This window comes from Neomonachus schauinslandi, chromosome 2 (assembly GCF_002201575.2).
Source record: "Neomonachus schauinslandi chromosome 2, ASM220157v2, whole genome shotgun sequence".
In the NCBI taxonomy this organism is placed as follows: domain Eukaryota; kingdom Metazoa; phylum Chordata; class Mammalia; order Carnivora; family Phocidae; genus Neomonachus; species Neomonachus schauinslandi.
Genome location: NC_058404.1, coordinates 139,102,325 through 139,118,192, shown reverse-complemented (window position 1 = coordinate 139,118,192; position 15,868 = coordinate 139,102,325). Strand labels below are relative to the sequence as shown.

At 37.9% G+C, this 15,868-nt stretch overlaps 1 protein-coding gene across 2 annotated transcripts in view; it reads left to right on the top strand.

Moving 5' to 3' along the window:
- CFAP299 (cilia and flagella associated protein 299) overlaps positions 1 to 15,868 on the top strand; it is a 565,740-nt gene that overhangs the window by 21,328 nt on the left and 528,544 nt on the right. For both annotated transcript variants that reach the window (XM_021702434.1, XM_044912690.1), the window contains exon 2: positions 6,311 to 6,441. In XM_021702434.1, the coding sequence (XP_021558109.1) occupies positions 6,311 to 6,441 (131 nt within the window). The remainder of the gene's footprint in view (positions 1 to 6,310; positions 6,442 to 15,868) is intronic.

The following is a 15,868-nucleotide window of genomic DNA, read 5'->3' as shown; positions in this document are numbered from 1 at the left end:
ATTTGTAAATCTGTGGCAGAAGTCACAGTCTCTGAGTCTTTCCTATTTTGGGGGCTCCTCCTCCTAGTCATTCTGTTGAGGGGTGGTTGAGGGTACAGAGTCCAAATTATTGACCAGAACCCAAGCAAGATGCACCTGTTTTATAGGGACCTTAAGGTTGTTGGCCTCTTCTTCTCCCAACCTGTCTTCTGGGGGAGTGGCCTGCCGTGCTGTTACTCAGGCAACCGTGTTTGGGCAGAGTCACCCTGCCCCCTGTCAGGGGGGGATGGGCTCAGTGAAAACCTGTTTTTTGGGGCTTTTGTTCTCTGGCGGCTTTCCGCGTCTCTTCCCAGAGAGCAGAAGAGACCCTTTCCAACCCTCTGCCTCAGAGCAGAGAGATCGCAGTCTGTTCTTCATTGAGCTCTCCGGGCCACACTATCTCCGTTTCTGTCTGTGCTGCTATAAACTGCAGCGTCCTGGGTTGTGCGCCCCTCATCAGGGCTCCCAGTCCTCGCCTCTAGGTCGGGGCCTCGGGGCACATCTCTGCCCTTTGTGCTTCTAAAACCGCCAGTCACCCCCAGTTTGTACCTGTGGCCCCTAAAGTCCTTTCCCTGCCACTACAGGTCTGTGAGTCTGTGCCCTGTCCCCAGTGTGGGAGGCTGTCACTCACTGGCGATGTAGGATCCCGACAGCTCCCTACCCCTTCTGTTTATCTTCAGATGTGTGCCGGTGGAATCATGGCTCCCTGCTTCATACCTCAAAACCAACAGCCTGTGATATTCTGTTTGTAGAGATCCAGATCTATCTTCTTACATCTCAGGCTGATTTCATGGGTTCAGAGTGGTCTGGTAGATACCAGCTCAATTCCGGGGACTGGTTGGAATAGGGTCACCTACTCCTCTGCCATCTTTTCAGTATCCTCTTCATTTTATTTTATGCAACTTAAAAAAATAATTTGGAGTGTCAAGTTCTTACTTATAAGTCAGCTTGCTCTTAGACTGCATTCCCAGGAGTGATTCCTAAAAGAAAATGGAGTAGTATCTTTAAAGTTTTGGAAAATTTTATTTTGAACCTAGAATTCTTTCCCTGGTTGTATTAGATATTTTCTGTTTGGCCCTTGAGATCTACCTTCTGCCAGCTTGCTCTCTGTCCCAAGAAGTTGATTTCTGTTGACTGCTTCAACTGGGCCCCCTTTTCCTTTGGCCAGTTGGGTCCAACCAAAGAGACGCCAGCAAGAAATTAGAAGCCAAAAGGGAGGGGTTAGGTAGTTCGTCCCCTCCCCCCACCCCATTCCTTCTATACTGTGCCTTAGGTTAGCAATGGATATTTTTTTTCAAAAGCCACAATTTAGGGTTGAGTCCTACAGCTGTTTCCCTGGGCTCTATTAACTGCCCCTTCCTCTTACCTCATTTGGACTAGTTAGTGACTTTTAATAGCTTATTGCTGTAGCTAGCTGCAGGGTGCTTCATTATCTCTCTAGGATTTTTCTTAACCCTGTCTATACCTTTGTTAATTAACTCAGCCACTCAGTTTCCTTCACTTATTCCATTTAAGTGTGTCATCTGTTTCCTGCCTGGACTGACTAAAGTAGGTAATTTAACATTCAAATGGGAGTGAAAAATAAAGCCTTTTTGTTGGGGGGAAATCAGGGACTTCTAAAACCACCTACTGGTCTTTTCTGATTTTGCAACTTAAGCAAATTCTTTATATATTTTCCCAAGACATTAATTTTAAAAAGAAAAAATATAATCTCTATAGTTGCAGAAAAAGCATAGGATAAAATTCTAAACTCGTCATAACTTGATGAAGAGTATATAGCAATCACTTGTGAACTTTATGATCAGCGTTAAACATTTGCAAAGTTTAGCACTGGAATAGAAACATGATAAAAATGTTTGTGAGTACTCTAACTTTTTATTGGTAGTCTGACCACAGCAATGCTATGATGAAAGAAAAGTGTCATAAATACTTGGAAGAAGTCAGAATATTATTATAAAGGCGGTATAATTATCTGCCATGAGAATACAAGAAAATTAAACTGGAACCCTTTTAGAACAAATCAGTGAGTTTAGCTGAAGAAGTCTAAGATTGAACTACAATAATAACTCTTTTCCAGCAATATACAACGTAATAACAAAAGACAAAAGCTATGGGAGCCTCAGTAGCCTGTTGGCAACATCAAGTGTTCTAGTGGCCATAGACCCACCCACCCTTCCTTCCTTCCTTCCTTCCTCCCTCCCTCCCTTCCTTCCTTCCTTCCTCTCTCCCTCCCTCCTTCCCTCCCTCCCTTCCCCTTCCTTCATTTTTTCCCTCTTCCTTTCTTTCTCTATCTCTCTCTCTTTCTTCTGATGAGAAATACCTCAGTGCTCCAGATGCTGGCTACCCCTTGTTCCAGACTCAACTGTTAGGAGTCTGGCTCATCCCACATAACACCAAATTCCAATCTTCATCTACCACTCACCATTACCCCACTAGAGGAACAGTGTGGGAGGCACTTTGCCCCAGGGGTGCAGCCAGGCTGGGGGTGGGCATGAGCTCTGGCCCAAAGACTGGGGACAGTACAGCCCCACATCTGTTTGGGGAGTGAATTGTGCATGCCAGACCACAGATCTGTAGCCTTCCAGAAATCAGTATGACCCTGGGCAGTTTTGCGGGCTTCTGGGATGGAACCCTCGAGTCCCAGTCCAACTCTGCCAAGGTCCAAGACCACAGCAACTGGAAGGTACCGTTCCAATCCACATCCTTGGGGCCAAACATCTCTCCCAGCAGCTGAGAGATGTCTAACGTCTGTCCCAGAAGAATAGTCATGCAGTCAGAATTAAGTCTTGTACAGACATTTGCTGCCCACTTGGGTGGCCTCTGCCTTGCCACATGTTTTATGGTTCATGTGTAGCAAGGAAGCCTTCTCTTTAAGGGTGAGCCATCTCTGGGTTCTGCTCTGCATGATGCCTCTTTATAGTTAACCTGCTCCAAACCACTGGCCTCCAAACATCAATGACTCAATCATATGAGGGAAGAAGCATTGACAATACAAGATTACTGCCTTACTTACATACTTGGATTATCATGGCTAATCACCTATTTTTTTACTAAGATGAAGTATTATAGTTAAAACCATAGAGTTTTATAGAAAATGATAATCTTTTTGCCCTGTCAAAAAATGTAAGTCGAATCCCGGGAAAGTAGGGAATAAAATATATTTGAAAAAATAATGGCTAATTTCCAAATTCTGTGAAAACTATAAATCTGTAGAGCCAAGGAGTACAGTGCATTCCCAGCAGAATAAACACAAAGAAACCAATCCAAGGACTATCTTAAAATTGCTGAAAACCAGTGATAAAAAAAAAATCCTAAAGGAATCTAAAATGAAAGGACACATTATGTAAAATAAAACAGACGGGAAAGACTAGCCACCTCTCAGAGGTAATATGAGGCATGGGGCAATGGGGTAACATCTTTAAAGTGTTGAAAGGTCAAAAGTCAATCTGGAGCACTAACCCAGCAAAAATATCTTTCAAAAATTAAGGTGAAACCCATTTTTTCAGTCAAACAAAAGGCAAGATAATTAGTTGTTGGCAGACCTACACCACAAGAAATGTGAAAGTTTTTCAGGTAGAAGGAAAATCGTATCAGTGGGAAACATGGATCTACACAAAGGAATAAAGCATCAGAAGTGCTAAATATGTGAATAAGTAAAAATATTTTGTTTCTCAGGTTTCTTTAAGGATAATTTCTTTAAAGATAATTGACCCTTTAAAGTGGACAGATGATTTATGATTCTATTAGTGGTAATGGTTGGTGAGGCAACCAACTTCAGCTTTCTACTTGTTTTCTCAGTAGATCTTGCTCTTTGTTGCAATATACATTAATGTAGATGAGTGCAGAGCTATTCAAATGATTTTGTGTGGCCCAGGAAAGGCACACAGAAATGTACCATTCATTCCATATATGGAATTAATAATGGCAACTTTTTAATCGCCTTCATTATATCAAATACTGTGATGACTACAAGTCATTTACATTCTTCTAGAAAAACCCCACAGTCTCAAGAGTTTAGCTGAGAGTTCTTCCCATATGCTCACTTTTAACAATATATTTATGAAAACTTACACTCAAATCAGCTCTCTTTTGTAAATCAAATCCAAAATCTTCATTGTTTTTTCTATTAAATATTAATTCCACTAGGTGGAGGCATTTGCTTAGTTTTGTGCTTCTCACCGAAGAGCCTAGAATAACTGGTATAATAAGCAGGGAAATGAGTCAGAAAAAAAGGCACATAGCCCTCCCAAGGCCTGGTGCTTTGCACTCTATTAGCTTGGCAAATGCATCCCCATTACTACACAGAGTTCCGTACAGTTGACCCTTGAACAACAAGGGGATTGGGGCACCGATGATCCCCAAGCAGTTGAAAATCTGTGGAGAAATTTTGAGTCCCCCAGGACTTAACTACCAATAGCCTACTGTTGACCAGAGGTCCTACTGAGAACATAAACAGTTGAAGAGACAACATAAAACATATTTGTATGTCATGTGTATTATATGCTATATTCTTACAATAAAGTAAACTAGAGAAAAGATAATGTTAAGAACATCATAAGGAGGGGCTCCTGGGTGGGGGTTAACCATCTGCCTTCAGCTCAGGTCATGATCCTGGGGTCCTGGGATGGAGCCCGCTCACCGGGGAATCTGCTTCTCCCTCTCCCTCTTCTGCCCCTCCCCCGCTCATGCGAGTGTGCTCACGATCTCTCTCTCTCACTTTCTCTTTCAAATAAATAAATAAAATCTTAAAAAAAAACATCAAAAGGAAGAGAAAATACATTTACAGTACTGGACTGTGTTTTATCTAAAGTAAGTTTACATCAACTCTTTACAAGACGAATCGTCTGTCAGTACCTACCTCAATATTGTCTTAGAGGATACAGATTGCTGTAGATGTTGTATGTATTACTGATATCAGAATGAAAAATGAAAAGATGGTGTACAATCTGTAAGTGTTGATGAATTTTAACATTTTATAATAGATTTAGGTATCTTTTAGGGTAGTAAATGATAAAATAGACTAGTGTCTATATATATTTTATGCATTTATGACACAAGTAACTTTTTCTTAATTCTTTCACTATTTCTAGGCTCCACAATTAATTTGTGAGTTTTTTTTCAATTTGTTGCAAATCTCTAAAGAATTTTCCAGTATATTTATTGAGAAAAAAAATGTGTGTAAGTGAACCTGCACAGTTCAAACCCTTGCTGTTTGAGAGTCAACTGTATTTGCTTTTAATTTTTAGCAAAGGAAAGTAGCACGTTTCTAGGCTGATAATGTCTAAATGTTTTCTTCCCATTGGTTTGAATTTTAAACCAGCCTCTAAGGGCTGAATCGATTATTAACCAGGCATCTTACATTTTCTCATTTAATTCTGTCAGATGGTTCTTGCATTCCACAGTGATGTATTAAGTGTCTCTAACAATAAAATGTATGCTGTTTTCACTGTATTTCAAATATTTCATATTTAACCAAGATGATAATATAAGGAACATTATTAACATATACATATTTTTATGTAATACTTTAGTCCTTCTCTCAGTAACTTCATATAAAACAACACCTCTTCAGATTATGGGGAAGCAGTATTCTTTTTTGAATATGCTATGTAAGTGACGCAAATGTGTGAGACATTTCTTAAAGTAGCTGAAATATAAAAGGGCTAAAGGATTGTGGGGAAATTTTTTTCAGCTTGAAGCTTTTTTGTTGTCATCTTTCTGGGTTTCTACTTTGCTGTCTTTATTGGTACCAACATTATATGGAAACAAGATCTTTCCAGTTAAATAGGAAATTCATCTGCTTTTTATTTTGTATTTGAAGTTTTAATGCTCTGTGTCATCAGTTCATTGACTTCAAGGAAGTAAGTCTCTGAAATGTTGCACTTTATGGGAGCAACCCAATTCCCTTTTTGTGCAATTGGTTTTTTCAAAGTCTTTCTTGTATGAGTACAATTGTCTCAGTTTTATTGTTTTAAAGATATTCTATTAATTATCTACAGCTGCTCTCATAAATGGATTAAAAATAACAGACTTTTGTCCTTTAATCCCTTAGAGAAAATTTAGTGACTGATGTTGTTTCCTTTTTTTTCTTTATTGTACATCTGTGGGAAAGGGGTGATAAATGCGATGTTTATGAAAGTATTGTTAGGAAGAATTCTAAGTTTTCGTATCTCATATGTCTCATTTTTAAAAAATAAATTTGATTTTCATTTAAAATAGTTATTCAGTATACATCGAATAAAATAAGATGTCTAATTCATGTGCAAATCCTAAAATTTATTTTTCTCTTTAGGATGAAGGCCTGGCCCGCCAGTTGGTGGAGCTAGGCTACCGAGGGACTGGAGAGGTGGTTAAAAGGGAAGATTTTGAAGCAAGGAAGGCAGCAATAGAGATTGCAAGGCTGGCTGAAAGAACTCAGAAAAAGTAAGTGTCTGTGTTCCACATCTAGATTTTATATTATAGAGTCTCTGGGAAAGTCCAATTTCACTGGCATTGTTGTAATTTGGAAACATTGGCTGGAGCAGGTAGAACTTGGAATATCCAAAGCGTGTGTTCTTCAGATCAGGACCTGGAGGAACTGTGATATGCTTGCAAGAAGCCACGTGCAACTTGGAGCTACTAATTTAAGAAACATAAATACCAAAATACGGTCATTAGACTAATAAAGTCTTATTAAAAAGTAAGTCAATGTTATTGGCTTTATGTATTTATATACTAAAAATGTAAGTGACTTTTGCTTTAGAATTCTTTGTACTTTTGAGAGCTATAAATCTTTGACATCATTTATGTACTTAGGTTTCTGAAAACATTGATTCCTTCAACTTTATTAACAGTCACTGGCTTTTGTTAATGTGACTAATATAGGGTTACATGAAATAGGAATCTAATCAAATATATTATAAAAGACATGTACACCTATAGTGAACTGTATGAACTGATAAGCCAAATATGAAAGGTGGGACAAAGCAATTATCTATTTACTTTTTAAAAATGAATGCTAAAGTTATACATGTTGGAGAAGACAATTACTTAGAAATTGGAATATTATTCTTAGATACAATTTTAAAAACTACCCCATAATTATGGGTAGAAATCTCCCATGTATTTATCATAACAAATAACGTTTGGTAGTGGAACGTGAATTGGTTCCAGGAGTGTGCAATTTTAATTGATTGTTCTAGTGGTTATTGTGTTTCCTTACTATGGAATTTTGGAATTTAATATACTGACATTTGGTAATATATTAGTTATCTGATGCTGCCATAACACATTACTACAAACTCAGTGGCTTAAAACAACACGAATGTATTTATTCATAGTTCTTTGGGTCAGAAGTCAAGAGGACAGTGGCTCAGCTGGGTCCTCTGCTCAGTACATAACAAGGTTGAAATCCTCGTGTTGGCTGGACTGAGTCCTGATCTGGAGGCTTTGAGGATGAATCTGCTACCACACTCACTCAGGTTGCTGGCCAGATTCAGTTTCTTTTGATTATGGAACTGAGGTCCCCATTTCCTTGTCTGCTGTCATTTAGGGGGCTGGGCTGTGGGTCCTACAGGTTGCCCACATTTGTCCTCATGCTTTCCATATGGTCCCCTTCCAGCAAGAGTAGTTCGAAATTCTCTCACCCTTCACATTTCTGACTTCTCCTTCTGCAACATCTTTCCTGACTCCAGCCGGAGAAAGATCTCTCCTTTTAAGGGCCACATGTGGTCACACTGAGTCCATCTAAATTATTCCGATCATCTCCTTATTTTAGGGTCTATAACCTTCATTACATCTGCAAAGTCCCTTTTTCCATGTAATGTAACATGTTTGCAGGTTCCAGGAATTAGGGCATGGGCATCCTTGGGGTAGGCATTCTGCTTACTGCAGGTCATTTATATAAAAGTTTGAGAATTTATTCAACATAGTTACACACGACTTCTATTCTTAAAAAAATGGAATGATGCAAAGTATATGTGTACAATGTGATGCATCTTATATAAAATATCAGGGGAGTCTTCTCTTTCCGTATCAGTAAATGCTTATCAACGGAAATGGAGAGATTTTTGTGAAATTTTACAGGGAATTAATGTATATTCATATTTTATTAGAGATGTGTCCCTATTTCATATCAAGAGAAGTTGGTCATGTTTAAAGTGTAAGTGCACATGTCCACTTTGTGTTTGAGGATCAAAGTGAGTATTTACTCTATGCAATAATCTCTTTAACTGGCCAGAGCTGGAAATCATCAGGCTACTTAAGTACCAATCATGGGAGGCTAATCCCCACCCAGAGCTGCTAGAATTGGAAGGCCCTTTCATCTGCAGAGCTTCTCCGCTGCCTTTGTAATGGGATGGGCCCCATATGTTGCCTCTGACCCCATGTGGGAGTCACTTTGCTCCCTAAATATACATGAATATCTGCTTGTCTGCTAATTGGTGCCAATTTGGAAACACTTGATTCTACCATCAGATTATATTATATTAACTTCTCTAATGTGCAGGTGAGCAGTCCTGAGTAGATCCCAATTCTCCGGTTTGGTGATCATAGATCACCCATCTCAAGAAGTGCCGGTACCTAAGAGTATGTTATTTACTTAGATTAGTTTCAGAGGGGAAGGAGTCTGGAGAGAAGAAAGTTAAAGGTATTGGGAGGGAGCATTGTGATGAAGTGGTATTTTGATAAGTATCTCTCCAAAAGAAGGCATAAGGTAGAAAAAAATTATCGGGCTTTTAATTCAGTCATTCACTTTACAAATACTCATACACAACCATATTGCATTAGGCACTGTTGCTAAATGCTGGGGATATGGTAGAACATAAGATAGTCCCTGCCCTCAAGAAATTTGAGGGCTAGATAAATGAAAGACAGTTACATTCCTGGTGGGAATATAAAATAGAAAACAGTTCAGCAGTTCTTCAAAAAGTTGAGCACAGGGTTCCCATATGACTCAGCAATTCCATTCCTAGGCATATATCCAAGAGAACTGAAAACATAGGTCCACTTAAAAACTTGTTCACCAGTGTTCATAGCAGCAGTATTCATAGTAACCGTAAAGTGGAAATAATCCAAATGTCCATCACGTGATGAATGGGTAAAAAAATGTGGCATATAGACACAATGGAATATGATTCAGCCATAAAAAGGAGAGAAGTACATATTTTTACATGCTACAACATAGATAAACCTTGACAGCATTCGGCTAAGTGAAAGAAGCCAGACAAAAGGACTACATATTGTATAATTCTGTTTATATAAAATGTCCAAAATAGGTAAATGCATATAGACAGAAAGTGGACTTGTGGTTGCCATGGGCTGGAAGGAATGGTGAATGGAGAATGACTGCTAATGGGTATGGGGCTTCTCTTTGGGGTGTTGAAATATTCCAGACTTAGATATTGGAGAGGATTGTGCAACTTGTAAATATATTAAAACATTGAATTATATACCTTAAAAGTTTGAATTTTATGGTATGTGAATTATAGCTCAATAAAAACAATTACAACAGAAAAGAATGCATTCTGTCGTAGCTGCCGTAGTGACACGCTGAAGTCAAGATTTAGGGAATGTGAAGAACAGGGAAAGCTCTTCTTAAGGCATGGCTGCTAACATGGCTCTTAATGGATAAATAAGAGTTAATCAGGCAAAGAAGGATGTGAAGATGGACACATCTATTTTGCCTCAATTCTGTGACAAACTCCCCTCCTTCATAAATCATCCTCTCTACCTCTTTGTCTTAATTTATTCCTGTTCCCTTGCTAAGACTTTTCCCCCTAAAGCTGTGTCGCTTACGCTTACTTCCACATTTTCTGGGGTGGTGGTGGTGGTGGTGGTAGTGGTGGGTGGGCTCTGCATTTTCCTAGTTCCCACAGCCTTTGCTTCAAAACCAACTCTGCTTTATTATCATGTAGACATCATCTCTCACCTGTCCTGAACTAAGGTTCATGGCAGCTGGTATAGTAACCATAAGGCAGAGGCTTTAAATGTTGGGAAGAAGGAATGGGTATAGTTTAGATGGTGAACTTTTTGTCAAGACAGAATGTTCTTCTCTCCAGGGTCTGGCCAAGGTACATTAATGAGGAATCGCCATCATAAGTTCCAGAGAATTTCCATTTGTAGTGAGAAATTCCGTTTATTTCCACAGGTGATGGAGAGAAGGACCTTAACTATTTGTGACACAGGTTGAATATTGGGTTCTTGGGGTATATTTAGTATTAGTTTAAGGCACTATTATTTCCATTCCTTTCAGCAAGCTAATGTCTATGACATGCTTTTTTTTTTTTTTTAGATTTATCCATTTATCTTAGAATGAATGGGAGCAGGGGGTGGGGGAAGAGCAGAGTGAGAGGGACAAGCAGACTCTGTGCTGAGCGTGGAGCCTGATGTGGGTCTTGATCCCAGAGAGTCCGAGATCATGACCTGAGCCTAAATCAAGAGTTGGATATTCAATCCAACTCAGGTGCCCTGACATGCTCTTTTGTATTCACCCTGTCCTGCAGAGGAGAGCCACTGAATTTCTTTCTTAGTGATTTTGGTTCTATTCTGACCAGTGTATTTCTGATGGCCTTGGTGACTAGGTATTCTCTGGGTCCTTCCATGGACCATAATCCTCTGGTGTCCATTCTAGCCTGCCCAATTTTCTGAGCCTTTAATCCCTTCCTCAAAATTCTGTCTCTGCAATTTAGGCATTTCAGCTCTAGTCATTGTGGGTCATTGTTTCTGGTTTCTTGGAGCAACCTTAGCAGTGAGTTAGCACCATCTTCTGGGGTCCTTACCAAAATGCTATGTCTTGTGTTCTGAGAGGGTGCAGCAAGTCAACAAATGGGATATATTCAGTCTTATTTCTGGCTTTCCTGGTCTAGATTTATCTCCCGGTCCTGCTTATATGTGCTATCTAGGTCTTGCAGCTTCTTTGGGGTAATGTCCCTTTCCTCTCTTATCAGACCTAACATTGTTTGTCCCTGGCTGTGACTTAACTTGTTTATAGGCCTGAGGGCCAGAAGTGGCATTGGGGACATCTCCTGAGGTGGACACATGTTGTCTTGTGGGAGAAAGACCTCTGTATTTTCCTTCTGTTTTGCTGCTGGTGGTGGTGAGAGTTTGAGATCACTTCTTCATGCTCAGAAGATTGAGAAAAGGTCTGGGGAGGTCCGAATCTTCGGGAACATCTACTCAGTTGTGTGTCGGGATGCCGGGTTTTCTTAATCAAAATTCTGATTTTGCTGTAACAGACCTGACCCTGCTAACCGTCCAAGTGTCTTTGGACTAGCCATTGAGACTATCAAATCCTGTGCTGGATTCAACTTGTGCTTGACCATTGCATGAGGACTTCTTTGTAAGCTAGCAAAAAAAAGTTTTCGTTTTTTTTTTAATTGGTTACAGTTGTTGGTTACTTGCCCTCAGCTTTGCATTATCAACCTTTAGGGCATCAGTGCAATTTAGCACAACTATTTATGCAATTGCATTGTTATTACATTGTATCATTCCTCATACATTTCAAATGCCTGAATCATCCCCATTGGCTAGGGCATTCCGCTTTAATTGTATAGGATCTGGGGTTTTCCACATGTGAATGAATGTTTTAACAGTTGGATCACTACCTTGTGCTGGGGTTGTCTACACACCACTTACCTCAAGAGCTGTGGACCTCATTATAAAGGGCTCATGGTGAGAGATCTAGTCCTCAAAGCCCATTTTACTGCTTGCTTTTTCAGATTATTCCAGGGACAGTCTGTCACAGACTGGCCTTTCTAGGAAGCAGGCACAAAGATGGAGTTAATTCAAAAGGTTAACTGGAAAGTAAAAAACCTGAAAAGAAAAGGGTGGAAGCAAAATTAGACAGGGACGGGTGTCAGACCTTGATGCTCACCTGGCAAAGTCTCTTTCAGGTCAGTGGAGTGTTTGCAAAGCAGATTATCTATTAAAGGGATCCCACATTTGGTGGAGATTTTTTGATCTTAGAACCGTTGTCTTGCTTAGTGATTTGCAGAGGCCATCCTGAGAACAGCATGACATCTGCTCATTTGTTGAGGCTGACCAAGAAAGTTAACTGGAAGCAATCACCTAGCCATATTTCTTGAAGCCAGGCAGCAAGTCCTTTAATTTATAATTCATTTTTGAAAATCAGATTTATTGATGTTTTTAAATTGTTTAATTTGATGAGTTGTGACAAATATACATAGTAGTGAGATGCTTGCCACAATCAGGATGCTAATATCTTTATAAGTCCAAAAAGTTTCCTCATACCCCTTTATATTTATGCCCTCCTTCCATTCCCTGACAACCACTCATCTGGTTTCTGACCCTAGAGTTTTGCCTTTTCCAGCATGTCTTACCAATAGGATCATATAGTATATAGCTGTTTTTTCGCTAAGGCTTTTGAGATCATGACGTTGCATGTATGTATGTTCTTGTTTATTTCTGAGTAATATTCTGTTTTATGGATGGACAACAATTTGTGCATTCATGCATTCTCCAGTTGATGGAAATTTTTTTTTTTCTTGTAATGTGTTTTCTTCATTTTGTATCAGGATAATTTTGGTCCCATAAAATGCCTTGGGAAGTTTTACTTGTTCTTTCATATATTCTGGAAATTATGTGTAGAGTTGATATTATTTCTTCCTTACTGTTTGGTAGCAGTTGCCAGTGAAACCTAGTCCTGACATTTTCTTTGTGAGAAGGCTTTTAACTACAAATTTAATTTCTTGTAGATAATAGGGAAGTTCAGTTTACATATTTCTTTCGGAATAAGATTTTGTAGTTTGTATCTTTCAGATAATTTTTTCATTACATTTGTCTATCAGATATATAGGCAGAAAAATTTCATATTATTGTGTTAAATCATTTTAATATATGTAGAATCTGTAGGGATGTTTTCTCTTTCATTCCTCATATTAGTAAGTTGATCCTGATTTAACTATATGGGAGTTTACTAATATTTTCAAAGAACTAGCTTTTGAACTATAATGATTTTTCTCTAGTATTTTTCTGTTTTCTATTTCATTGGTTTTGGCTCTTTATCATGTCCCTCAAGTTGCACTGGGTTTAGTTTTTTTCTTTTTCTAGTGTCTTAAGGTAGAATCTTAGATATTGATGTTAGACCTTTCTTCTTTCTAATATGAACTTTAATGCTATCTATTTCCCTCTTGACACTGTTCTAGCTGCATTTCAACAATTTTGATGTTTGTTTTGATTTTCATTCAGTTCAAAAGATTTTAAAATTTCCTTTGTGATGCATGAGTTATTTTGAAGTTGTTGTTTAGCTCCCAAATATTATAGGTTTTTGAAATATCTTTTTGATACTGATTTCTAGTTTAATTCTGTTATGAAAGGAGAAAAATTCTGTATTATTTCATTCTTTTAGAATATATTGAGATATATTTTTTGCCCCAGAATATGGATTATATCAGTGACTGTTCCAAGGACACTTGAAAACATTCCACTGTTGTAGGTGGAATGTTCTAAAAAAGTCAGTTAGGTCAAGTTGCTTGATTGTGTTTTCAGGCTTTCTGTATTCTTACTGATTTTCTGTCTGCTTGCTCTGTCAATTAAAGATGACTGTTGGGGCACCTGGGTGGCTCAGTCAGTGAAGTGGCTGCCTTCGGCTCAGGTCATGAGCCCCACATCGGGCTCCCTGCTCAGCAGTCTGGTTCTCTCCCTCCCTCTGCCTGCCGTTCTGCCTACTTGTGCTCTCTCTCTACTCTCTGTCAAATAAATAAATAAAATCTTAAAAATAAGATAAAGATGAGCGTTGCCAACTCGAGCTATAATAATGGATTTTTCTGTGTACTTTTTCAGTTTTATCTATTTTTGCTTTACGTATTTTGATGCATGCACTTTATGATTCCTATGTTTTCTTGACAGAAAAGTCAAGAATTGACTCCTGTATTGTTTTTTAAATATCCTCTTTATTCCTGGTAATAATTCTTTTTTCTGAAGTTTACTTCTTCTGATACTCATATAGTTACTTGAGTTTTTAAATAGTATTTGCATGATATGTTTTTCTACTCTTTTACTTTTAACTTACCAACATTTATGTATTTAAGATAGATTTCTTGTGGACAGTTTTGCCTTTTTTTATTCAGTCTTCAAGTACTGCCCTTAATTGGTATATTTGGATGATTTGTGTTTTTGTAATTATATATATGATTTAAATCTACCATCTTGCTGTTTTCTGTGTGTCAAATTTTGCCTTTTCCTGACTTCCTTTAAATATAGTTTTTAAAAATAATTCCATTTTATCTTCATAGTTGACCTATTTATCCTCTTTAAACTCTTTTTTTTTTTTTTTAGTGATTGCTCTTTAAGAAATTAGTATAGGCCAAAGAATTTGTAATATTCAACTTTAGCTTCTAATAGTCTATATTCAAATAATATTGCAACCCTTTCACATAGTGTGTAAGAACTTTGCCCCAGTTCCTTTCATTTTTCCCATGTTTGTTCTATTTTTGTCATACATTTTTACTTCTAAATATGTTGCAAGTTGTATAATACATTGTTAATATTTCATGTAAGATGCTGCTCTTTTTAAGTGATTCAAAATAAAATATATTCTTTTACATTTAGCTTCTTTGATCATTTTTGGTACTTTTCATTTCCTTGTGCAGATCAAAATTTCTATTTGAAAGTGTAGTTCTAACTCTATAACTTCTTTTAAGGTTTCTAATTGTGCATGTCTGCTAGCAGTGAATTTTCTTCACCTATCAGTTGTGGACAAAAATATTTTTCTTTGCTTTTGAAAGATTTTTTGCAGTGGCACCTGGGTGGCTCAGTCGTTAAGCGTCTGCCTTCGGCTCAGGTCATGATCCCGGGGTCCTGGGATCGAGCCCCACATCGGGCTCCCTGCTCCGCGGGAAGCCTGCTTCTCCCTCTCCCACTCCCCTTGCTTGTGTTCCCTCTCTCACTGTGTCTCTCTCTGTCAAATAAATAAACAAAATCTTAAAAAAAAAAAAAAAAAGAAAGATTTTTTGCTGGATATAGAATTTAGTTTTCAGATCCACCTTCAGCACGTCAGCAATCCCTGCACATCTGTGCCTGGTAATTAGGTTGGGCTTTCTGTCTCCCAGCTCTTGCTCTTTTCCTAGCAACAGTGCATCTCTGTCTGCCATATGACTATTAAGAATTTAATGTTTTATAGTCTGTTGACTTAGTTTTTGTTCTGATAGTTACCATTTTTTGCTTTATGAGCTTGATCAAGTGATCATCTTCAGTGTTTTCATCTAGGAAGATGGATTGTTTCTATCTTTTAGATTGGTAGGGATTAAGTACTATAAGTGATGCCTTCTTACTTTATGCACATAAAGTACAGTTTAATTATAGTATGTTATATTGCTAATTATAAGAGCAGTATCTTCCAATTTCTCATTAAATTCCTATATCCACTTACATAAGCATAAATACTATCAGCTGAAATTCTTCTTAAATTATTTTCATTTGTTTTTATGAGATAATTGGTTTTGTTCATGTTTATTAGAATTATAATTCTAAATAAATGCTTGTAAGGAACTTGTTATTGAGAGATCATTTCAAATGCAACATTTTCCTAATAAGATCTATGTACAGAAATACTGGATGGAGCTCTTCTCTCATGAAATTAAGGGTGTGACTAAATCAAAAGATTATTTCACATACACTCACTGAGACTGCAAATTATGTGATAACAATAAATGCTATCAGTTGGATGGATATCTTAAATCACTGAGACCTACATACTGACATTTTTCTCTCTTCCTCCCTCATCCTCTCTCCGTCTTTCACTCTTTTTTTCCTTCTCTTTCTCTCTGTCTCTCCAACAAGCAGGTAATTACAGATATTATTGATCTTTTCAAGAAACATATCTATCAACAAATGTATATTATTTTTTTTGGTG